Genomic DNA, 23,933 nt, shown 5'->3' with positions numbered 1-23,933 from the left:
GGTATTTTGTTATATTCCCGCCCTTCGTGTCTGTGGAGCACCATCGACAACAAATTAGGAGTCGTACACTTATTACGTAAGCATTTTTTCTGGGTTTTTCGACCCCCTTCCCCTTATGAGGGATTTTTTTTTACATAAAAATGATTTTTTATTTATATGAAGCGTAAGATATTGACCGACCCCCCTTCCCCCATAAGTGCTTACGTAATATGTGTACGGCCCCTTACATGGTAGCGGGTAGAGAGAGGGAGACAAACATTATGCCAAGTAGTGTTGTTGTTTATTCAAATTTGATCTTGCCAGTTTGATTTCTTCAAATATTTAAAGCTCGCCTGTCTTTTCACCAGTTTTATTGTACAAATAATAAGTAGCATGAACAATATTTCCAATTAATTTCACTTTCTATCATAATATTTAGACAGCACTGGTTCCTGTTTTCAAGAACGTTAGTTTGAAACAGTTGTTTCGTAGTATTGAATGTATTTTATGAAACTAACGCTGGTTGGAGATGAAATGACTCTAGATAGAGCGTTCATGTCTGTCAAGTACTTCTAATTACTGAAAGAAATTTGAAACAAAAAAGTTTTGCAATTAAATGTGTCTAAAAATTGGACAATGTTGCAATTGTCACAACTGTAGGCGCCATGCAATCCGATCCAATTTTTCAATTAATAATAAATTTGTAAAATTAGTTCCTTCCAAAAAAGTATCACTATTGTTGATTGTTGTGTTCCGATAAGATAATACAATTTTCCAATCGTGGACAAAAATAAACAGGATCTGATTCGTACTTATACCGGCAGATGGCGCTAGTCGCAGACTTATGACTCTTCGTAGAAGAAGTATTGGCCGGCGCGTTTCTGCTCCGTATCCTGTAAAATAGAATGAAAAAATCTTGTTTTAGGCGCTTGTAAACACGATATCAACTGCGACTATACCTTCACCGAGTTGGTCTTGTTGATTCTGGGCCGGAAGTTGTTCGGATCCCGTCGGAATGTGATCTCCAGCAATTCCAAGAAGCGGTTCATTCCGTTAAGCAGCGATTGAGGAGTGTGCGCGGTGGTATCGACGGATGGTTTTCCTTCAAAAACGATTACCCGATCGGCCAGATAAGTTGCCATGATGAAGTCGTGCTCCACTACGAAGCCAGTCTTTTTGGCATGGAGGATGTATCTAGAAAATATAATTATTAATATAAATTTAATAAGAAAATATTTGAATTGTTCAGCATTGCATTACTGCCTTAACTCTACAAAAAATTGCCGATTCAAGTTAATCAACTAGTCGATTAGTGAGTTAGTTCCAAATAAACTAATGATTTTGATCCGGAAGCTTCTAAAAATCTGTTGAGCTCAAATTATTATTCCACTATATGAAAAAAGTAGAAGGTTGTATCAAAGATTCGTAACGGTCTCAAATTTGAAACTTTGGAATGACCCCCCTATCTTTCTTACCGAAGGACGTAATTCTACGTCAAAAATATATGAGACCACAACCGAAATCACTCACCTCTTGATCACCTTAGCCGCAATAAGACGTTGCTCGGAGTCCAGATAAGCAGAAGGTTCATCAATCAAATAAACGTCAGCAGGTTTGCCTAAACACAGAACGAGAGCTACACGTTGCAATTCACCTCCAGATAGATTCTGCACCTCCTGATCCATAATTTCTTCGATTTTCATAGGCTTCATAACGTCGGCTATAAATTGTGGATGCACGTATGCATCACGAATTTTCTCATGAAGCAACCAGCGAACCGTTCCTTGACTTTTCGGTGAGATCTTCTGCGGCTTGTACGAAATGTTCAGGCAGGGTAACTTCTCGGATTCCTCGTCCGGCTCTAAATTACCAGCCAGCATTCGAATAAAAGTAGTCTTACCGGTACCGTTTTCACCCAGAAGCACAATGATTTCGGAATCACTGAATTGACCATCGTTGACTGTCAGCATAAAGCTACCGAGCTTCTTTTTCATGGATGGATAAACATAGTGGCAAGTTCGTTTGATTTCCTCCTCCGAAGCCGATTCCGAAACTTTGAACGTAAGCGATTCAGTACGGAAACGCATGTTCTCTGTGTGAACGTAACCGTCCAAAAAAATGTTTATACCTTCACGAACGGAGAAAGGCATAGTAACTACACCATAACATCCAGGAACTCCATACAGACAGCAGATGAAATCGGAAAGATAATCCAAGACTGACAGATCGTGCTCGACGACAATGATGAACTTATCCGGATGAATAAGCGAACGGATGGTCAACGCACAATTCAAACGTTGCTTCACGTCCAAATAAGAGGACGGCTCATCGAACATGAAAATGTCTCCATCCTGGATGCATACCATAGCGCACGCAAAACGCTGAAGTTCTCCTCCAGACAATGCTTGAATTTCACGATCTCGAATGTTGGTCAAGTCCAACATATCGCAAATTTCCTTCTGATTATTTCGCTCATCCTTTTTGTCCAACAAAGCTGCAACCGTACCCTTAACAGCCTTTGGGATCTGGTCCACATACTGGGGCTTGATCAAAGCCCGAAGGCTATCTTCGAGGATCTTGGTGAAATAGTTCTGCAGCTCGTTACCTCGGAAGTGAGCAAGAATCTCGCTCCAATCTGGAGGATCCGAATAACGACCCAGATTAGGTTTTAACTTGCCTGCTAAAATTTTCAGAGCGGTGGACTTGCCAATACCGTTTTGTCCAACCAGCCCCAATACTTCTCCGGGTCGAGGAATCGGCAAACGATGCAGTTTGAATGAGTTTTTCGAGTAACGATGGGTCGTATGTTTGTCCAAGTTACTTGGGATATTGATGATGGTGATGGCCTCGAAAGGGCATTTCTGAAATTAGGAAAAAAATATTTTATTTGTGTTTACAACTTAACAAGTTTTATAAAGCGACTCGTAAAAAAGATTGAAATAACAGATCACATAAATCCTTCAACCTCGTTGCAAAACCCACCTTCACACAAATACCGCAACCGATGCAGAGTTCCTCCGAGAGGGATGCAATTTTCGAATCCATTGCCACCTCGATACATAACTTGCCCATCCGGACCACCGGGCAAGACTTTTTGCATTCCTGTCGACATCGTTTCGGCTTGCACTTATCGGAGCTGACGATGGCAATTCGTGTCTGCTTGTCAGTCTCCTCAGCTGCTCGGTTTCGCGACATTCTGAAACGGAGAAAGGAAAACACAAAAAAAATCTCACTTTAGCCAGCTGGACACAAAGTTTATAACCTCATTTCGTGAGCCTCCCCAAAGCGGACCTTTGTCAGGTTATTCACATGTATTTGAAAGGAACTGCACTAGTAACATTTGAAGCTATGATTATTCTTTGAGGTACATTAGCAGAAACTATTATTTCCGCCTACTTACCTGTCGAAATTCACGGATTTCGGACAGAAACGTAACTTCGTGCGTGTCAGACGAAATTTTCGCTACGAAAAGATCAAAGCAAAATAAGCTGACAACTCAGTTGACGTTCCGTTCCGATCCATCAGCATTCTATCGTTTCACCGTCGTAAGACTCGCCGAATGTTACGGCGCGTTTTCCATGTGGCGGTTTTGAAATGGAGCACGGAGAACAGACAACCCGAATAAAAATGTGTTGGAGTAAATCGGCAACAAAGTATGCTGATGACCTGCTTGGAGACCGAAGGCCTCTGTAGGGATTGAGACGGGTATTGATAATATAAATATAAACAGAATAGACCAGTGCAAGATGACGTAGGTTGACAGTTTACAGAGCTTGTTTACATGGACTTAGTCTCTGGAGCAGCTTCCGGAAAAACTGCTTTGTGATTAATTAAGAATATTGATGTCTTCCGTGATTGATTTATAGTAGGAATTAAAGCATATCACTAGAATATTCAGATCAAAATGATTTTGAGCGAAAATTACGGATTTTTATTTCCGGCTGATCGATTTTAATTCTAACACCCTGTAAACAAGCTCTGTGAACTGTCAAATAAGTGAGGTTAAGTCAAGATCTTGCATTGGTCTATAAGAGGGCATATACATTGGACACGAGTGCCAGATGTGTGAGTGACAGATGAGCGCCGAGCGGAGTCAGCTTCAGTTTTGTGATGTATTGTCGGCGTAGCACCAACTTAGAATTCGGAAGTCCGGACTTCCGAACCGAACTTTCTTCCGAAGTTTTATCTGTCAAACTAATGAATGCGTTGTTTAGCGCATCTTCAGAGGAATCCAGCGCACTATTTCCGAAGTTGGGAAAGTTGCCTGTATCTGGAGAAAAATCCAACTTCGGTATAAAAAGCGGTATAAATTTATTCCGGATACACAATATTTCGCGGGAAGAAGTAATGCTTCCGAGCTGCTGCGGATCGAGCAGCAGCTGGAGACGGCTGATTCGGGTGAGGCCGTCTCCTCCGAACACGACAGCCTCCATAGCAACATAAGTTTTATTGAATAAACAGTTGTAGCAAGTTTTCATTCCTGTTCAAGCTCTCCACCGAACAAGTTGAATAAATAGTTTTCTGCTGTTAAACTGCTGTTCTATTTTATTCCGACCATCAAGAGGTTATGGGCGACTCACGCAAGGATTCGGTCCACGTGATCCCGTTGTTCTCGAGCACCGGCTTTGACAATTGGCGTTTTCGAGTGGAGAAGTATTTGAAGTCCGTGAAGCTATTGGATGTCATCAAGAAGGATCCTCCAGCGGAACCGGCCGAGCTTGCGAAGTTCCAGGAAGAAGACGGTAAAGCGGCGTACCTGCTGATCTTATTTAACCATGACGATCTGCTGGATCTTGTCCGGGACAAGGAGACGGCAAAGGAAGTTTGGAGCAGCCTTGAAGCCGTCTACGCCAAGAAGTCCGTTTCGTCGCAGACATTCGTCAGAAAGCAACTTGCGAAGCTGCGAATGGCTGAGGATTCATCCGTGAAAGATCACCTGAAGACATTCGAAGAGCTGATCCGACAACTGAAGCTGGCCGGGGCGAAGCTTGAAGAAAACGATGTTGTGTCCCAGCTGTTTGCCACCCTTCCCGAATCGTTCGATCCGTTGGTTACTGCGTTGGTTCGCGAGCGCCTTCTTGCCGAGGAACTCAAGAAAACCGACCGGGTAGTCAACTCTCAAGAGAAACCATCAGCATTCCAAGGGTCGAAGCAGAAACCTGGTAAGTTTACCGGAAAGTGCAACCGCTGTCAGAAGAAGGGACCCAAGGCCAAGGACTGTCGCGTGAAGTTGAAGACGGATGTGCATGCTGAAGCTAACGCTGCTTCCGGAGGTAAGGCGGTGGTTTTCATGACCGGAAAGTGCGTTCGCACACAGGACGATGGTGTGGTGTCCTTCAAGCTGGATTCTGGAGCCACCGACCATCTTGTGAACGTGAACCACTGTTTCGCCGATCTCACGAAGTTGAAGCAACCCGTCATAATCAACGTGGCGAAAGATGACCAATCTCTGGTTTTCTGGCACCGAGGCACTATTAAGGGCGTCAACAAAGAAGGCAATCAAATCAGCATGAAGGATGTCCTCTACGTACCAGATCTCCGAGCGAATTTGCTGTCTGTGAAGAAGATGGCAAAAGCGGACCTGAATGTCACGTTTTCAAAGACGGAAGCAATCTTGAAGCACGAAGGAGAGCTGATTGCAAGATGTCCCATGCGGGGCGATTTTTACGAGCTCGATCTGTTTGTCGATACTATGGCGGCCAACATGTGTGGAGCTGCGAACGGTAACCTGTGGCACCGTCGACTTGGCCATTTGGGAGAAAGGAACATGCAAGTACTCGTTAAGCACGGAGTTCTAACAGGTATTCCCGAGAAGCCAGGTAAATTGGATTTCTGTGATGTTTGTGTTCTCGGAAAGCAGTGCCGAGAACCATTCACGGGTACTAGAGCTCGTGCTGCAAGACCTCTAGAGCGAGTGCTAGTGCTGCTCTGGAGCACTCGATTTCGAAGCTGACTGTCGATCAAGGGAGTGAGTACTGCTCCAAAGATCAGCGTGCGTTCTACGTTTCCAAGGAGATCCAGATCGAGCCAACCGCAACCTACACACCACAGCAAAATGGGGTGTCCGAACGGTTCAATCGGCAATCGTCGAAAAGGTGCTTGCGATGCTTATTGAAGCCCAAGTTCCGAAGACTCTATGGAATGAAGCAATCCTAGCGGCGGTGTACCTGACAAATAGAAGTCCAACCAATGCGATATCTGGCTGGAAGACTCCTGCCGAAATGTGGACTGGTCACAAACCGGATCTGAAGAAATTGCGTGTCTTCGGATGCAAAGCATTTGCTTGGCTGGCTTTTACCGCCTGTGGGATAAAGAGAAGAGACAGTTATTCCTTGCCAGAGATGTGAAGTTTGATGAGAGCAGTTTTCCATTTGCCACCGAGATCCGTGATGAAGCTCCATTGGTTGTTGTTCCGTACGAGTTCGAGGATCAAGACAAGGAAGACGTGCACTACCCGGTGCGGTCTGTTCAAACCAATCAGCCACTCGTGGCTCAACAAGATGACATTCTGACTGACGATGATGACGACGAGGGTGAAAACGAAGTTGACGAAACCGAAGCGCTCCCTTCGCAACTAGATCGTGGTTCAAACCTCGAAATGGTAACCCCGAGGCGCAGCGAACGGGAGCGCAGACTCCCCGGTAAGTTGAAAGAATTTCTGGTTGGGAAACTTTTCACTGCCGCGCATTCTCCTCCTACAGATGCTGTACAGAACGTTCCCAATGCGCCATTCGACGGTTCCGATGCACGAGATGAGGCTGAGCGTTTGATCTTCGATGTTCCTGAGGCGTACAAGGAAATCACTGGACGAGCTGACGAAACCCTTTGGCAGCAAGCAATCGGTGAAGAATTGCAGTCGTTGGCGGACAAACATGTTTGGCGATTGGTGAGATGTCCAGCTGACGTGGTTCAGCTTAAATCGAAATGGGTCCTCAGAGTCAAGCCAGACGACCGAGGCGAACCAGTTCGTTACAAGGCACGCCTGGTGGCGAAAGGATTCCTGCAGAAGGCCGGCATCGACTACAACAAAACGTATGCCCCCGTAGCGAAGTTGACCACAATCCGAACCGTTCTTGCTGTAGCAGTCCACCGAAGGACCGTTCACCAACTCGATGTGAAGACCGCGTTCCTGTACGGTGAGCTGGAAGAAGATGTGTATATGGCCATACCTGAAGGCATTACGGCACCACCGCACCTCGTATGCAAGCTGGAACGTTCACTCTACGGACTGAAGCAAAGCCCACGCTGTTGGAACAGCAAGCTGAACGACCTCCTACTGGATTTCGGCTTTACTCGTTCGCGACACGACTACTGTCTGTATACCAGGATCGACGATCGAGGAAGGGTATTCATCATCATGTATGTGGACGATTTGCTGATCGCATCCGATCGGCTAAACCTGGTGCAGGAAATCAAGCGTGCACTGTTCAAGAAGCTTCAGATGACGGACTGCGGCGGTATAAACCACTTCCTCGGAATCAAGATCCGATACGATAGCGCCATCGGTAAGATGTCCCTGATGCAAGAAGCTGCTGTGGACCGTGTTCTAGCAAAGTTCGGAATGCAAGAGTGCAATCCCGTCAAGACTCCAATGGAGAAGGGCTGTCTCCTACCGGCGCAATCTGTGAATCCTGTGTCGCATCCGTACCGTGAGTTGCTGGGCAGCCTTATGTACACAATGTTGTGTGTCCGACCCGACATATGCTATGCGGTTGGATACCTGGGGCGCTTCCAAAATCAACCTGGTGAAACTCACTGGCAAGCGCTGAAGAGAGTAGTTCGGTACATGAAGGGTACGAAGAACCTTAAACTTCAGTACAAGCAGCACAACGACGCTGAGGCACTAGTCGGATACGCAGACGCCGACTGGGCGTCGGACACTGAAGATAGAAAATCTGTTAGCGGCTACATTTTCAAGGTTTATGGTAACACCGTGTCCTGGGCTAGCCGCAAACAATAAACCGTTGCGCTATCGTCGTGCGAAGCAGAGTATGCAGCCTTGAGTGCCGCGGCTTCCGAAGGGCTGTGGCTGCACGGAATCCTCCAGGACCTCAAACAAGTCCAACCGAATATGGCGTTCAAAATTTTTGAAGACAACCGTGGCTGCATTTCAATGGCCGCCAATACGGAAAACAAGCGTGTTAAGCACATTGATGTGAAGTACCACTTTCTTCGCGACCATGTAACACAAGGACGACTTACAATTGAAGCAATTGGTACAGCAAATCAGATAGCGGACACGTTCACCAAACCCCTGGAACCTGGACTTTTCCGCGAACTAAGGACCCTCCTAGGACTTACCGATTCAGGGGGGGTGTTGAAGTAAATCGGCAACAAAGTCTGACGAAGGCCTCCATAGCAACATAAGTTTTATTGAATAAACAATTGTAGCAAAATTTCATTCCTGATCAAGCTCTCCACCGAACAAGTTGAATAAATAGTTTTCTGCTGTTAAACTGCTGTTCTATTTTATTCCGACCATCAAGAAAATATACCATTGATTCAATAATATAAACAATTGATTTTCTATTATCTAATAATTTCTTCTACTTCTTCTTCTTCGATGGCTCTACATTCCAACTGAAATTTGGCCTGTTTTTCAACTTACACGTAAAAAAATTTAATGTTGTTTATTATTCATATTTCTCGAAGTCGAGTCAAGTACGACACACTGAAGACGGCCTTACTGTTGAGGTCGAAATACGTAACTGTCAAGATACAATTAAGCGGTGGTATTCAAGGGGATTGTACAAACTCGTCTTATGACAAGTGAATAACAACCGACAAACTGACGTGAATCTAAAATACCAACCCTGACCGAAAATATGAAACGGTCGATTCGAATATCGAGTGATCGCTAATGTCAAATTGATTGTGACGTTTTGCGAAAGGTGGTTAAGTCAAGAAGAAGAAGGTGCAATCTGCAGAAAAATTCAACAGCTGTTCGATGTAAACATAACGTACACTCTCAAAATATTTCACTCAATGGCTGATGCAAATAACTGCAACTTATAAAAATGTCTCAGATTACTGGAAATTAACATTAAATTCCTCATACTTTTCAGATAATATTTAATGTGTGAGACATCGAATCAATTGAAGTATTTTGGTGCTCCATTTTCGTAGTGAACTCCAATGGGATTGTAAAAGTCAGTAAGTGATTACTTACTCAGAAATGAGTGAAGTTTTTAACCGTTATGCGTTTTCTTGCACACACATACATTGAACAGTCGATGTGTAAATCATTATGCAGATGGAGTTAGTGGTTGGAAAAGGATTACTGCGGTTAAAAAAATCAATACACATGTATGGGCATGCACGTCAGTTTGTCGGTGGAATAACGTCGTGTATTTGAATGTTTTATGTATGTATCGTATGTAGCGTATGTATCGAAGAGGAGATGCAGAACTTGTTATTAGACATAAAGCAGAATTATACACGGTAAAAAATATGCACGTCCATGCGAACTGTTGTGCATTTGAATTTGCACTACTTTATAATCCAGCCAATATCAATAGATGAGCTCGTCTCATTCAAAGATCATCACTTCCATTCGACGTGCACAATATTTTGATTATAAAATCACAAAATACATTGAATAATATGCCATCGCTTAAAAGTCCTGCATCTTACCTTGACTCTATGTCACACTTCGAAATACCTCTTGAAAAAAGCAAAACATATGAAACGAACTGTCATCTATTTTTAGAAGTACATCAATATTACTCTTCTTTCAAATCAATAGCCTTGTACCTGTGAAATCAATAGCATAACACTTTCAAATCTAATGAAGACATCATTGGTGCTGATCGAAGTGTTATTCATTTCAACCTCTAGTGACGAGCACGCTGATCAACAATGTTGATGTTATGGAATTGTCTTTATTAAACGCACTTGTGAAAGGTGTGACAGCACTCCAGAATCGAAGGCATATCACTTCAAATCATAGTGATTGAAAAGTTGGACATTCAATAGATAGAACAGTTAAATTAGGTCCTAAAATGGAGAATCGATATTCGATTTTCTTGCATGGAACGATGAAGTTAATCATCCTGAACGCATCAGTTTTTCGTTTGACTTAGAAATCAAAAGGAACATTGTTTAATTTGAAATTTAAAAATAGATGAAAAATGCTTCCTCGACATTTTCGGCCTCGTTTGACGTACGGAATAATATGATTCAAACGCACTACAGTCGCGATTCGCTGGTTGGGCCACGACCTCGGCCCAACTAACGAATTCGGTTTTTTAGTTGGGCCAACTGACAGCAATTTGAACACGTGTATTTCGACTTGAACATCACGAATGATGTCCAGTGACGCCCAATCCCGTTTTCCGTGTTTACATTGAATTTTGACGTACGGTTGCTTTTTAGTTGGGCCATGGCCCAACCAGCGGAGGCCCAACTAAAAAGTGACCCAAGTATTAAGATCCCAACCAGCGAATCCCGACTGTAGTAAAACACCGCAGGGCACTTGACTCAACCTTTGACAGTTAATATATGGGCCAGACATTTTGGGCTTATGTTGCCTTATAATGTTGCCTTAAAATGTCTTAAACACAAAAATATTATTTTTACTGATTTAGACATTTACCAGAATTTTTATAACATCGATTCAAGTATTCTTGACCGATGCACTATCGTTTGCAACCATAAGCGAGGTAGGGCTTTAGGACCCAATTGAGCGTGTTGATTTTTTACCGTGTAATGTTGGGCTGCGAAATGGTGAGTTGACAGCCGGGAAGGGGCGCCTAACATAGCTCTGGTCCTCACAAGTTCCAATACTCACGCTTCCACGGGTCTTCCGATGACAATTGACCGCCAGCTAAGGGTTGCGTACTTAGCTGGTAGTGCAGCCTGGGCACTGTTGTCCTTCTGACATCAGCTAGAGTGAGAGGGTGCGTCCTGTGGGGTCTGCCTAGGATGTGGTGGGGTTCGACAGTGGGCTCTGTTGAACTTCTATAAAAAGCTGCATGTGTCCCCAAGCAGGCCCTATCAAAGCGACCGTGTGCCGTTCAAAGCGCACTAGCCTAGTCCTGGTGTTGGGTGGGACTTTAAACAAATTTGACCCGACTGATCGAGCGTCTGTCCACCAAGGAGGTGCGGCTCCAACAGCGTCTGTTCTGGCATCCAGCGGCTGAGTATGAAATGCTATTCCCCGGAAGCTATACCTAAGATGGCAGCCCCATCCCGGTGGATAGGGAACCTTGGGCCAACAACCTACTGTTCCCGAAACATCAATTTGTTCGAGAATCCGATAATGAAAGAATACGGACTGATTTTACGGCGACGACTCTTAGCGCGAAACAACGGACACGAATAGGAACATGGAACGTTTTAACCCTAGCCCAGCAGGGTAAATTGGCACAACTTGCCAATGAGGCACGCCGCATGAAGCTTGAGATCCTGGGACTGAGTGAAGTCCGTTGGCCAAACTTTGGAGAACACAGAACGCCGTCGGAACAAGTTCTGCTATACTCTGGTTTACGAGGTGAACACGCTCCCCGGCATCGCGGAGTTGGCTTCCTACTAAGCGCTCAGGCACACTCTGCGCTTATGAAGTGGGAACCTATAAGTGAAAGGATAATCGTTGCCAGATTTAGAACACGGGTCCGAAACCTTACTATAATCCAATGTTATGCGCCAACCGATGCTGCCGATCTGCAAGACAAAGAGAACTTCTACAATCAACTCAATGCCGTCGTAGATAGAATTCCGAAGGGTGATATCAAGATCTGTTTGGGCGACTTCAATGCGAAGATCGGATCCGACAACTCGAACCATGAGCGCATTATGGGACGCCATGGTCTCGGAGAAATGAGTGAAAACGGAGAGCTGTTCGCAGAATTTTGTGGTAATAACGACATGGTGATCGGGGGATCGCTCTTCCCTCATCGACCGGTTCACAAGGTCACGTGGGTCTCCCGTGACGGCTTTACAGAAAATCAAATCGACCACATCTGCATCAGCCGAAAATGGAAACGGAGCCTTCTTGATGTACGGAATAAACGTAGTGCCGATATCGCGTCTGATCATCACCTCCTCATCGGCGAAATACGCCTGCGCATTGCGCGGATTCGTCGGCAGGAGGAAAGAGTTGGACGACGATTCAACACACGCCGACTGGAAGATGCCACGGTAAAACGGTCCTTCGTTGAAGAACTGGAGACGCGTGCTGCAGATATTCCGGAAGGTGGCAGCGTCGAAGACCAATGGACCGCCATCAAGAATGCCTTCATCGCCACCAGCGAGAACAATCTGGGCGAACTACGCACCCAGAGAAAACAATGGATCACCGATGAGACCTGGAGGAAGATAGAGGAGCGAAGAGAAACCAAAGCCGCGATAGAGCGATCGAAAACGAGAGGAGCCAAAGTCTTAGCCCGTCAACGATACACGGCTCTTGAGAAGGAAGTAAAGCGCTCATGTCGACGGGACAAGCGAGCGTGGGCAGACTCTCTGGCCGACGAAGGAGAGAGAGCCGCCGCAACCGGGGACATTCGCCTCCTCTACGATATCTCACGACGCTTAAGCGGGGCGAAGATGAATGCAACGATGCCTGTGAAAGACGCGAATGATCAGTTATTGACCGACCCAACTGACCAGCTGAAACGCTGGTTCGAGCACTTCGAACAACAGCCAGGCCATCACCACCTCGGCATGATCTGCCTAGGATCCGACGTATAACACGCGTCAATACCGAAGCTCCATCACTGCTAGTGATTCAAACAGCCATCCAAAGCATGAAATCGAATAAAGCCCCAGGGGTCGACCGCATATCAGCCGAGATGCTCAAAGCTGCCCCATGACATCCGCACAGCTACTGCATCGTTTATTTCGTAATATCTGGGACACCGCAACTTTCCCGGTCGACTGGATGCAAGGTATCTTAGTGAAGGTGACAAAAAAAAAAGGGTGACCTGACTGTATGCGATAACTGGCGAGGCATTATGTTGCTGTGTACCGTTCTCAAAGTTCTGTGCAAAATTATCCTAGCCCGGATTCAGGAGAAGATCGATGCGACTCTCCGGCGGCAGCAAGCCGGATTCCGTGCCGGAAGATCCTGTGTGGACCATATTGTCACGCTCCGCATCATTTTGGAGCAAGTCAACGAATTCCAAGAGTCCCTTTACTTGGTATTCATTGACTACGAAAAAGCTTTCGACCGTCTCAATCACGAGAATATGTGGGGCGCCCTGAGACGCAAGGGTGTGTTCCTGAGAAAATCATCGGCCTCATCGAGGCACAGTACGAGGCCTTTTCGTGTAGAGTGCTGCACAATGGGGTCCTGTCCGACCCTATCCGGGTCGTAGCTGGTGTGAGGCAAGGATGTATTCTATCACCGTTACTGTTCCTCATCGTAATCGATGAGATTCTGGTAGATGCGATTGACCGTGAACCAAACCGCGGGCTGTTATGGCAGCCTATAACCATGGAGCACCTAAACGACTTCGAATTGGCGGATGACGTTTGCACTACTCGCGCAACGGCGCTCTGATATGCAGAGTAAGCTCAACGACCTTGCCGATCGCTCCTCCTCGGCAGGTTTAGTCATCAACGTCAACAAAACCAAATCGTTGGATGTAAACACGGTGACTCCTTCCAGTTTCACAGTAGCCGGGCAACCAGTGGAGAATGTTGAAAGCTTCCAATATTTTGGTAGCCAAATGGCGTCAGACGGCGGTACCAAGATCGACATAGGCGCACGGATCAAGAAAGCAAGGGCTGCTTTTGCGAGTTTAAGAAATATCTGGAAAAACAGGCAGATAAGTGAACGCACCAAAATACGAATTTTCAACTCTAACGTGAAATCTGTGCTGTTATACGCCAGCGAAACATGGTGTGTATCAGTGGAGAACACTCAACGGCTGCAGGTGTTCATTAACAGATGCCTGCGGTATATAATTCGGGCCTGGTGGCCTCACAACTGGATCTCAAACAACGAGCTCCATCGTCGTTGTCACCAGAGGCCGATAGCAACAGAAATTCGGGATCGGAAGTGGGGCTGGGTCGGCCACACTCTACGTAGGGGCGGAAACGAAATCTGTAAGCAAGCATTAGACTGGAACCCAGCGGGACATCGCAGCAGAGGCAGACCCAGAGGCTCATGGCGGCGAAGCCTCAATAAAGAAATAAAAGAAGTCGACCGAAATCTAACCTGGCAACAGGTTAAAGCGATAGCCGGGCATCGCTCAGGATGGAGATCTTTCAAGTCGGCCCTTTGCACCACCGGAGGTGTACAGGATCCATAAGTAAGTGGCCCTTATTATGGATTCCACTTCACAGTGAAAACAAAGTGAAGTGAGCAGAACCTTATTACGGTTTCCACATCAGTGAGAACATGTGAGAAGTTCATTTCATGTGACAGCTCTGATGAACGCAGGGTTATTATGGTTTTCACATATGTGAAAAAACAACTCACTTTAGGTGGAATGTTTACACTGTCGTTTTTGGAGGTGAAAACTTGACACGCAGAATGGAGTAAGTTGAAAATGGATTGTTATTTAAGTTTTTCCTCAAATGTTTTGTTATTTGCTATATTTTAGTAAGAAAAGGACTAACGTACGCCAATTTGCTCGTCTTGTTTCGTTGATGGAGGAACATCCAGAACTAGCTAGAGGTGGTAGATTCTCAGATTGCAGAGAATCTGTTTCTTCTCTTTGGGCTACAATTCAAGCTGCATTAAATAGCTTGGGTCCTCCGACACGTTCTGTTGCAGCTTGGCAGAAAGTTTGGAATGATAAAAAGCTTCAAATAAAGAAGAAACTGCAGCATAACCAAAACGAAGTGAGAGCTACCGGTGGTGGGCGCAATACACAGTACTCTTTTAATGATGTAGAAGAAGCCATCATCCGTCTACTGTCTTTGCGAAGAACAGTGGACCACAATGGTGCTATTTTTGGAACACAATCCTCCACAGGACTTCCAAATCAAGAGCATAATCAGGAATTAAATGATGGACCATCGCCAGCTGGCGAGATTGAATTGTTAAGAATGTCGACAGATCTAACCAACAGGTCAACTCGAACAAGTGAAACTGAAAATGAGCATCGATCAACGCGAAATCGTGGCCGCGTTAATCAGCGCAATTACCGCAAAGCTCTGCTAGAAAAGCAGACCAATGATCTTAAAGAACTTAAAGAACATGTATCGGCATGTGCCAGGTACTCTCGAAAATCGTTTATGGTCCATGAGAAACGATTCGACTTAGAACAAAGGCGGTTTCAATTAGAAGAAGAAGAAAACAAATATGATTAGAAGAGCAAAAACGATGGACTAAACAGTTACAACTCAAACAAAAAATTCTCAACTACAAGAGGCGTAAACTAGATTTCGAGATGGGACGGACAACAATTGATGCATTGGAAGAACACAATGAACAATTGGAAGCTCAACTAGAAGATAGGTTCAATGGGGAGAATAATTAAACGTCTTTGCTTTGAAGATATTTGAATTTAAACGCAATTTAAATTGCTTTTTATTTTTTTATCATGTGAAAAGCGTGTTCGAATAATATATATCGTTGTCTACAAAATATTGTTCCTAATTTCTCGTCTTACTCCATTTTAATTTTCATATTCTTCATTTTCTCCATTAATGGGTAAGTTTTCGTTTTCGTGAATCAGCTCAGGGTCGTCGAAATCCATTTTATGTTTTACACGGAGATTGTAAGGTGCGACGTAGTAGTACAGTTGTTTTTCCTTTTGCACAACAAAATGTGCCTTTAACCACACCTGTTGTTCAGTAACATGCGTCTAAGTTCTTAAAGGAGTGATCAGCAACAGCATTAAAAGATAACCGGCATCACCTAAAATATTTGTTGGACAGAGCAGTTATAATAAGCATCAATACAGTTCCTTGTCATTTACGAGATAAATTATTCTCTGTTTTGTTCTACTGCATTGACACATCAACAGTTTGCTAACTATATAGGCGCTTTCTAACTGGACTGATTTTTTAACTGGGAGTTCGTTAAGGGGATTCTAAATGTTTTTTTAATCATTCCATGTAAAACTGCGTTCATAGCAGTGCATCGTGGATCCTCTTGTTAGCCCAATTAAAAAGCAGCATCCGTTAATTAAACTGATGTTCTAGCCCGCAGTTAGCAAATGGCTGCTGTACTTACAAATAGTTTTGTAAATAAGAGTTACCGAGTAACCAGGAGTTTTTTTCCTCGTTTGCGTGATTTTGAGTATCTATTCCACATCGCTACCGTTCCACACAAAAGAATCATATGATGAACATATCGAATCACCAGATTATGGTCACAAATCTATAATGGTTGTATACTGTCGTCATACACATATTTGTCCCACGCTTGCTGGGATTTCCTATGTACATGGGACAATTATGCGTAGAACGACAGTATAGTAGCGTTATATATTTATTCATTTGTATGAAGCACATACGCTTAAGCCTCCCTCCCCGTAAAACGTAACGTTATTTGTGAACAGATCCCTAGGCTCTACAACCTACCACAATTACGTTGAAACTATATGGAAACCTTCTCTGTTGCAAAACAAATGTTTATCACGAGCTGGTGATATTATGCTTACGTGGGTGTTATCTACACAGCCGATTACACCAGGAATTCCAGTTTTTTTTTCGTCAAATCCCAGTTTAATTTTTTTCTCGCTTTCTTCAACTGGAAAATTTATTACAAGAGCACTTACTTTTTCTTCAATTACCTATATTTAGAATAATTTTCAATACTTTTGACATGGTAGACTGAGCTAATCCTATGATGCGATCGTTACCAACCCCCTTTTTATAATTTCCTTCTGCGAAACAAATCAAACAAGCTACCAACATTATTTTTATAAATATTCAAAAATTTCCTTGGAAGCTCGAAAGAATGTGATGGAGCTAAAATGATGAACATAAAATACAGATATGATCAAGTCAAATTCATCGTTTCACTTACGATTTTTCAGTTTGTTTAAGCGGGTCAGAATAATCTCTTATTTTTTTACGCTTCACAGTGATGTTTGCAAATTCCTCTTCATCTTCACTGTTGGTATCAAACCATAATTCAACGCTCATATTCGAAAAACACTAATTGAACCTAAGCATAAACAACCCAACTAACTCTAACTGACAACTTCTCACTGTAAACAACGCTATTATGGATCCCACTTCACTGTCACTGTCACTCCACAGAGTTCATTTCATTCACTTCACTTTATGTGGAAACAGTAATAGGCCAAACAATGTGAAGTGATCGTTAGGTGAAGTGAATGTGTAAGTGAAAGTGGAATCCGTAATAAGGGCCAGTAAGTAAAGTAATGTTAGAAAATTTCTACTCCTTATGACAGGAAGAACAAAACTGCGCTACTAGGGGGTCCATGCAATCCTACGCCTTTGCTCGCAAGGCTACTGGAGACTCCTAGACTGTAAATAAATCAATACCAAATTTTCGAAGACTTATCTGCTTTTGTAAACAAAGATTCATACGTCGATTTGACGAATCTGTTAGCACCTCCACACAAACGAACACCACCAACAGATAGCAGAAGCCTTCCCCTACGTGTTTATGGTGTTGGTTTGTGTGGAGGTGCTAACAGATTCGTCAAATCGACGTATGAATCTTTGTTTACAAAAGCAGATAAGTCTTTGAAAATTTGGTTTTGAAATATGCTTGATTCAGTAAATGCGATTTGATTTTTTTTTTTATTCACGATATATCGAATCCAAATAGACGAATCCAAGTAAAAATAAGAAGAAGACACACGACGGTGTTAACTTTGACAGATCCTACAGCACAGCAAAGGAAGATAATTTTAAAATGCTTATAATAAATTCTAGACAAAATGTAATTAAAATCTGATTGAAGTATGATACGGAAAATCTATCAAAATTAACCACAAAATCCCTGGTGGGTGCTTTGTTATTACTTTCGGCTAGTAGTCGGGGATTTTTCAACTCAAATTTCAAAGTAAACAAGAAACACGAATGAGCTTTTCTATTGTTAGTTTGAACCCGAAATGGAATGAAAACAAAATGGTTTTCATCATGATCACAGCTGCCGCCGGGAGTACAGTTCACCATTTTAGAGTTCGGTAATTATTGATTGGATTTGGATGGTCTTTTTAATGTTGACTTAGTTAAAACAGATGGTCACACTGGAACTGCCCGTCATGTAAATCGTAGATAAATTGTATTTGGGCATTCAGCTCTGAATTGTCTCATCTCAGATCATTATTTAACTATGGCCATTTCTGACAGGCAAATGGTTTCAAAAAGGGACAGTGAGATGTCGTACACGGAGAAACTTAATTTACCCATTAATGGGTACTTTTATATGCTAACTTTTTCTGCGTGCAGAAAAAATTACCTATTTTTTGAAGTTCGGCAGCTTAACTTATTAATGGGTTATGCCGTCGAACTTCAAAAAATGGGTAAATTTTTCTGCAGAGAGAAAGAGATAGCACAAAAAAATATCCATTGATGGGTAAATGAAAATCTCCCTGTCTAATCTCAGATTCTGCTCAGCTTCAGCTCATCTTTAAAAATTACAGTATCTGATAAATACTGTATTTTTTTTTTTTTCGGCTGGCGGCAAGTTTTCCGTTCGGCACAACGGCAGCCACCTTCGTACATCTTGTCGCAAACACCAAAATACGCTCCATTTTCAACACGTTCCTTAATTTTGTCAACACGACATCCATCTGTCAAAACGATTCCTATCTGTCAAGTGTGAATCTAGCGAAGGGAAGGTAAAAACTGCCAACACAGTGCATTTTTATTGGAAAATCGTCGAAAATGGTTGAATCCAAATCGGAAAAACAAGAAATCAATAAGGAAAACGCAGACCCATCGAAGGCAATGGAAATCGATGAGGATGACGGTGTTCCGCCGAAGATTTTCACTATCGAAAGTAAGTACTTGCTGTTTTCTTCTTCATCTTACTGATGTTCTGCTGATTGCAGTTCTGCGGGTGATCAAGGATTTACAGCAGCAGCATGGTCTGCGCCATGGGGATTACCAGCGGTACCGTGGCTACTGTTCCCGACGTGTAAAACGCTTGAGGAAAACATTGAATTTGCCCCAAGGAGATAAACGCCACTACAAGAAACGGGACGTAACGTTGGCCAACCTGGAGAGGGACAATTCGGACGAAAGGTTGATCCATATTCCGCTGATGCTGGCCGAAAGAGCCTGGGCCTATGCCATGCAGCTGAGACAAGAGTCCAACACGGAACCGCGAAAGAGGTTCCATTTGGTGGGTAAGCTGAGAAAGGCGACGGTTTATGCCTTGCAGCTTCAGGAGCTTTGTAATTCAGATTATTGCGACGCTCGAACCAAGTTGGAAGCGGAAGCTTACTCGGCTTGGATTCACGGGTCGCTGCATTTCGAGCTCTCACTGTGGAAAAGTGCTGCGGAGAACTTGAAAAAGGCGCAGGTAATTTACGAGAATTTGACGCAGGCGCTCCCGGAAGAAGAGCAGGTGGTCTACAAGGCCAAGGTGGATGAGTTGACCCCAAGCTTGCGCTATTGCGCTTATAATGTAGGGGAAAATGCATCTATGAACGATTTATTGGAGATGCGAGGCCAAGGAATGCTCGACAATTTGAGCTCTTTGGTGGCTCAAACAAAAACGGAAAGCATGGAAGCATTCCAAACTACGGAATGGCGCGGTCGGAAGGTTACGGTACGTCCTGAAAAGGTCAGGTTGTTCCTTTTGAGTATTCAAGATTTGGAGAAGAGCATTGAAAAGGCAAAGGATTATCCCACCAAGATCGAACTTTTGGAGAATGTTCTTTTGGATTGTAAGGATGCTATTTCTGCTATCAAAGATGAAATAAAACAGGATCCTAAGTTGAGGTCAAGCAACGAGTCAGGAACGATGACTGCGACGCAGTATTTACTAACTTATTTGTCCTACACAAGATTGAAGCTGACACTGGAGAGAAACTTGTTCATGGTTGCTCAAGGAAAATTGAGTTTGGATGATCCAAATGTCCCGGAAAAAGCTCAAATCGAGGGCAAGAAAACCAAGCCTCAAGATCTGTCCAGATTGTATGAAATTATCCTTCAAAATGTGGTGGAAATGCAGCAACTTGCTGGTATGGAATCAGATGCCCTTTATCAATCTGAAATTGAAACATTGACCCTGACATTCAAGTCTTTCCGCTGCTATTACATTGCCATTACCCTGGTTGCCTTGAAACGATGGCGTGAAGCTGTTGCTTTATATGAACGATCCACTAAATACGCAACAGAAGCTATCGCCTCCAAAGCGATTAGCAATGATTTTGATTTACGCAACGATTTGAAGCAACTGATCCAAACGATAGAGGGATGCAAATTCTCCGCACATGCAAACAGTGTTCTGGAAGAGGACACCACCGAGGAGTCGGTTCTTTATGGTAAGGCTACCAAAACATCGAAGCCTCTGTTCGAACGGCTTTCCGTGTACAAAGAAGATGCTTCTCTCAACTCGCGGAATCCGAATGTGTTTAAATTGACGCCGGAGATGCAACCGATTCCTGCCAAGCCACTGTTCTTTGATTTGGCGCTAAACTTTGTTGAGTTTCCTTCACTGGAGGACAAAGTGGAGCAGAAGGCCGGTGCCAAACAGACTGCCGGAATGTCTGGATTTGTTAAGGGTCTGTTCGGCTGGGGTGGTAGCGGTGGAAAGTGAATTTTTTATGCAGAAGTATCCATTTATTTTACGTTCGCTTTTTTTGAAACTGATTATTAATATATGTCTGTAATGTGGTACCAATAAAATATAATGTTCTAAATAATGCTTTTTTATTACGTTCCAGAAATCCAGGTTTTCTATATAAATGGCATAAGCTAAAAATGTAGCAAAATGTTAATAATTTTTTTATTCCAGACCAGACAGATTGATCTATAGGAGTATTCCTTACAGGCTATTCAAACAACAAGTTAAATCTCTTCACTTGATAGAGTAATTTGTTGTTGGAGTGTGCGATCTGATGTTTTCAGAGTTAAACCATGCGAGTCTTAGTAAAGTATCAAATAAAAAAATCTCGAGAAAGAAATCGAAATAAGTGCAAATTCAAACTTTTCGGCGGTATCTCAGAAGTGCTGGTATCTTTTTTCAGCAATTTTACAACCAGGCTTTGCTGAGATTTGAGTAGAGGTTACGTTCAGGCCTGAAACAGTTTGCTGTAGGACAGCATTTTTGATAATTTTCTGTTCGTTTAGCTGAGTCATGTGTATGTACCGATTTTGCCTAAATAGAAAAACAGAGCTAATAAAATTCAGCCTCTCACGTCGAAAGCATTTATTGGAATTACATAATCGTTGAAATCTACTAATTTGTCGTCAATCTGCTTGTAAAATAACTTCACTTAGTTTGGCATTTTCTGTGATCTTAAATCGGATCTGTTTCTCTTGAATGTTAAAAAATGCGATTATTTAGCAGGACACATTTATTATTCAACATATAGTAGTAGCATACATATATAAAATCATTAAAGTGATTTATATAGGAAAAATGATTTAGCATACATCAAATAAAAAAGTAGTAAGAATTTGAAGTAACTTCACAATAATGATCAGAATAACATGTTTCAATTCAATTGTTTTCACGATTTTATTATGAAGCAGCATAAAAATGCTGTTCATGTTTTTTGGAATTTGAAACAAATTTTCTCGACAATTGGCAGATAATTGTTCTTTACTGCAAATTTACGGCATACATATTTAATTTTCTACGGAAGGTTTGCGGACGCAAAAACGGGGTTAAAGAAAATTATTCTCTAGGAAAACTTATTGTAGATTAGTGTTCCGGATTCTGAATTACACCGCAGCTGGAGTAAATAATCCTTTCCATGTAGGTTGAAAATGGCAATTAATCAGTTTCATTTTTATCATCACTCTTTGCTTCCTCACTCTCAGCTGCATTGTCATCCGACTTGATGTCCAACACACCCTTATTGCCGTCCGGAACCCACATACCGGAATCTATACAACGCTTCAAGTGGTAGCGAGCTTCCTCCTCGGGCAGTTTGCTCATCGCTTCCTGCAGCATTCCAATGTCGCGCGTCTCGAAACATTTCTGCAACACTTCGGGGAGCGACTCGAACACCTCCACCGGATCCAAACCTCCCGGGCCCAAGCGGGCTTTCCGCTCTTCCTCCTCCTGCTCCTCGATGGCTTTTTGCTTCTTCTCCTGGGCACGCTTCCGGATGCGTTCCTTGAATGCCTCGATCTCCGACCGGAACTGCTTTTTGTACTCGGCTTCGGCTACTTGGATGCGCTGGAAGAAGGATTCAACACAGGCACGGGGGTCGACATCAAGCTACAAAAGAAAATATCAATCGAAAACATTATTAAAGCATTCAAGCATTCGAATTCAAAAACAACTCACCTGTTTGGCAATGTCCATAATATACTGCATACAGATGCATTGGTGGGCAACGTGGGCCATCAGATCGTGTTTGTCCTGCATTTCCAGTTCAATACACCAGATCACCAAATAGTTAGCCGTATCCTCACACACGAGTTTATGATTGTCGCGCAAAAACACTCTGGAATCTTCATACTTCCGCATCATTCCAAACTGCTTCAGCTGCTTCTCATTCACTTTGATAAACTCCCGCAAATTCATTTCCTTCTGATCCTCCGTTAGTTCCGGCTTCTTATTAATTACGCTCCTGTTGATGACGGTCTTCTGAAAACCCTCCTTACTAATTGTATCCACATTCCACGGTTGGAGCTTCTCCTTCTTCTTCAATTCCTCTTCCTCATTCCGAACTCTGGCTTGTTCCTTTTCCAGCTCATCCAAACTCTTCTTTAACTCGTCGAAATTTCCATCCTTTTGCTGCAACTTTCCTTTGACTTCCTCCATCTTCTTCTCGGTTGTTCGTTTCTTGTCATCTATTTTCTCCTTCTCCTTCTTCTGTTCCTCCATTCGTTCCACTCGGGCTTGATGCCGCCACCGGAACAGCGACGGAGTATCGATATTTGGATGGGTGTCATCTTCGTCATCCGAGATCTGTACAATAAAAATAATGTGAGGGTATTTCAAAACTAGTGTTTCATAGGTGGCTAAGCCTAGAGAAGAAAGAAAAATGCACTCGCAGAATAACAAATATTTTATGAATCATTACTTCTTTGATTGGAATAAACGATCATTAATTTAGTTGTTTGTTTGAATAGCTTGTTTCATATTCATGAAATCCATTTCTTACTACTTCAGTCTACGTTCTTAAAAGTATTTGGAAATTTGATGCCAATAATATTCTGGTGGTTATCATTTTTAGGGAAACAACATTTTGTTCGTAATTTTTATTGTAAGTAATGTTAAAAGAACATCATAAATTTTGAACCATCAGATCCTATTACTTTATTATTACGTTGATTACTAAAAATACAATGTAGTTGAAGGCTGGTTCAAGTATTACGCCCTTCGAAAAAAGCAATATTGCATAGGTTCCAATATTATTTCAATACCCGGCGCTTACCTCGATATCCTTCCACTTGCTGTAATCAACCATTGTCAACTATTTACTGCTACCAATTTAACGTAATTACACTACTTTCTACGAATTTCGAACGACCAGCGCACTACTTTTGCTGTATTAAATTCAAGATGTTTGCTCTCTTGTTTGTAAAAATCTTCTAGAATGTTACAAAACACGCAGCAGCCGCGGTACCCACGCTTCAACGTATTTAAACTATAGATAGTAGAATCTATAGATGAGCGAAAGCATGGCTGAGTCGATTTTTTTGCCCGTGCACACGCGCATATGACGTCACAGCCCTTAACGTTTCCATTGGAATCGTGACGTCATGCTCGTTTGGAGACACGTTTGACAGTTCGTTTGGAGACAGAGGATTTATCTTCGCTCATCTATATATTCCACTATCTATAATTTAAACCTTCAGGTAAATTAGGTAGAAATTGTCAAAACTGTTCCTCGGTGGCGAATTTCTTATACACACTAACTAAAATTTACTGTGATTTCGGTATAATA

The 23,933-nt window shown here is 42.9% G+C and overlaps 3 protein-coding genes and 1 long non-coding RNA gene across 5 annotated transcripts in view; 1 reads left to right on the top strand and 3 right to left on the bottom strand.

Moving 5' to 3' along the window:
- Positions 1–335: 335 nt before the first annotated feature.
- Positions 336–3,531, bottom strand: LOC134226653 (protein Pixie). The gene is made up of 5 exons (XM_062707550.1): positions 3,380–3,531; positions 2,962–3,175; positions 1,510–2,840; positions 939–1,173; positions 336–872 (listed from the first exon to the last, which is right to left on the bottom strand). Exons 2-5 carry the CDS (start codon positions 3,172–3,174, stop codon positions 822–824), a joined length of 1,830 nt encoding a protein of 609 aa, XP_062563534.1. The 5' UTR covers position 3,175; positions 3,380–3,531; the 3' UTR covers positions 336–821.
- Positions 3,532–15,478: 11,947 nt separating this feature from the next.
- On the bottom strand, positions 15,479–17,178 carry LOC134223262 (uncharacterized). Its single transcript, XR_009982499.1, has 3 exons — positions 16,904–17,178; positions 16,131–16,845; positions 15,479–15,787 (listed from the first exon to the last, which is right to left on the bottom strand). It is a non-coding gene; the product is annotated as an uncharacterized LOC134223262 (long non-coding RNA).
- A 1,474-nt stretch (positions 17,179–18,652) lies between these two features.
- Positions 18,653–20,729, top strand: LOC134226447 (signal recognition particle subunit SRP68). Its single transcript, XM_062707218.1, has 2 exons — positions 18,653–18,856; positions 18,909–20,729. The coding sequence occupies exons 1-2, from the start codon at positions 18,742–18,744 to the stop codon at positions 20,621–20,623; spliced, it is 1,830 nt and encodes a 609-aa protein (XP_062563202.1). The 5' UTR covers positions 18,653–18,741; the 3' UTR covers positions 20,624–20,729.
- Positions 20,730–21,365: 636 nt separating this feature from the next.
- LOC134226449 (hsp90 co-chaperone Cdc37) overlaps positions 21,366–23,933 on the bottom strand; it is a 395,365-nt gene continuing 392,797 nt past the window's right edge. Inside the window, exons 1-3 of one of the 2 annotated variants that reach the window (XM_062707224.1) lie at positions 23,421–23,629; positions 22,325–22,951; positions 21,366–22,255 (exon numbers count right to left, since the gene is read on the bottom strand). In XM_062707224.1, coding sequence (XP_062563208.1) covers positions 21,806–22,255; positions 22,325–22,951; positions 23,421–23,453 — 1,110 coding nt within the window. In that variant the 5' untranslated portion in view covers positions 23,454–23,629 and the 3' untranslated portion in view covers positions 21,366–21,805. Of the gene's footprint in view, positions 22,256–22,324; positions 22,952–23,420; positions 23,630–23,933 lie in introns of those variants that run through there. The other variant, XM_062707225.1, reaches the window with a different exon arrangement.

This window comes from Armigeres subalbatus, chromosome 3 (assembly GCF_024139115.2).
Source record: "Armigeres subalbatus isolate Guangzhou_Male chromosome 3, GZ_Asu_2, whole genome shotgun sequence".
In the NCBI taxonomy this organism is placed as follows: Eukaryota; Metazoa; Arthropoda; class Insecta; order Diptera; family Culicidae; genus Armigeres; species Armigeres subalbatus.
The sequence above is the reverse complement of the archived record's forward strand: the minus strand, read 5'-3'. Positions and strand labels throughout refer to the sequence as shown.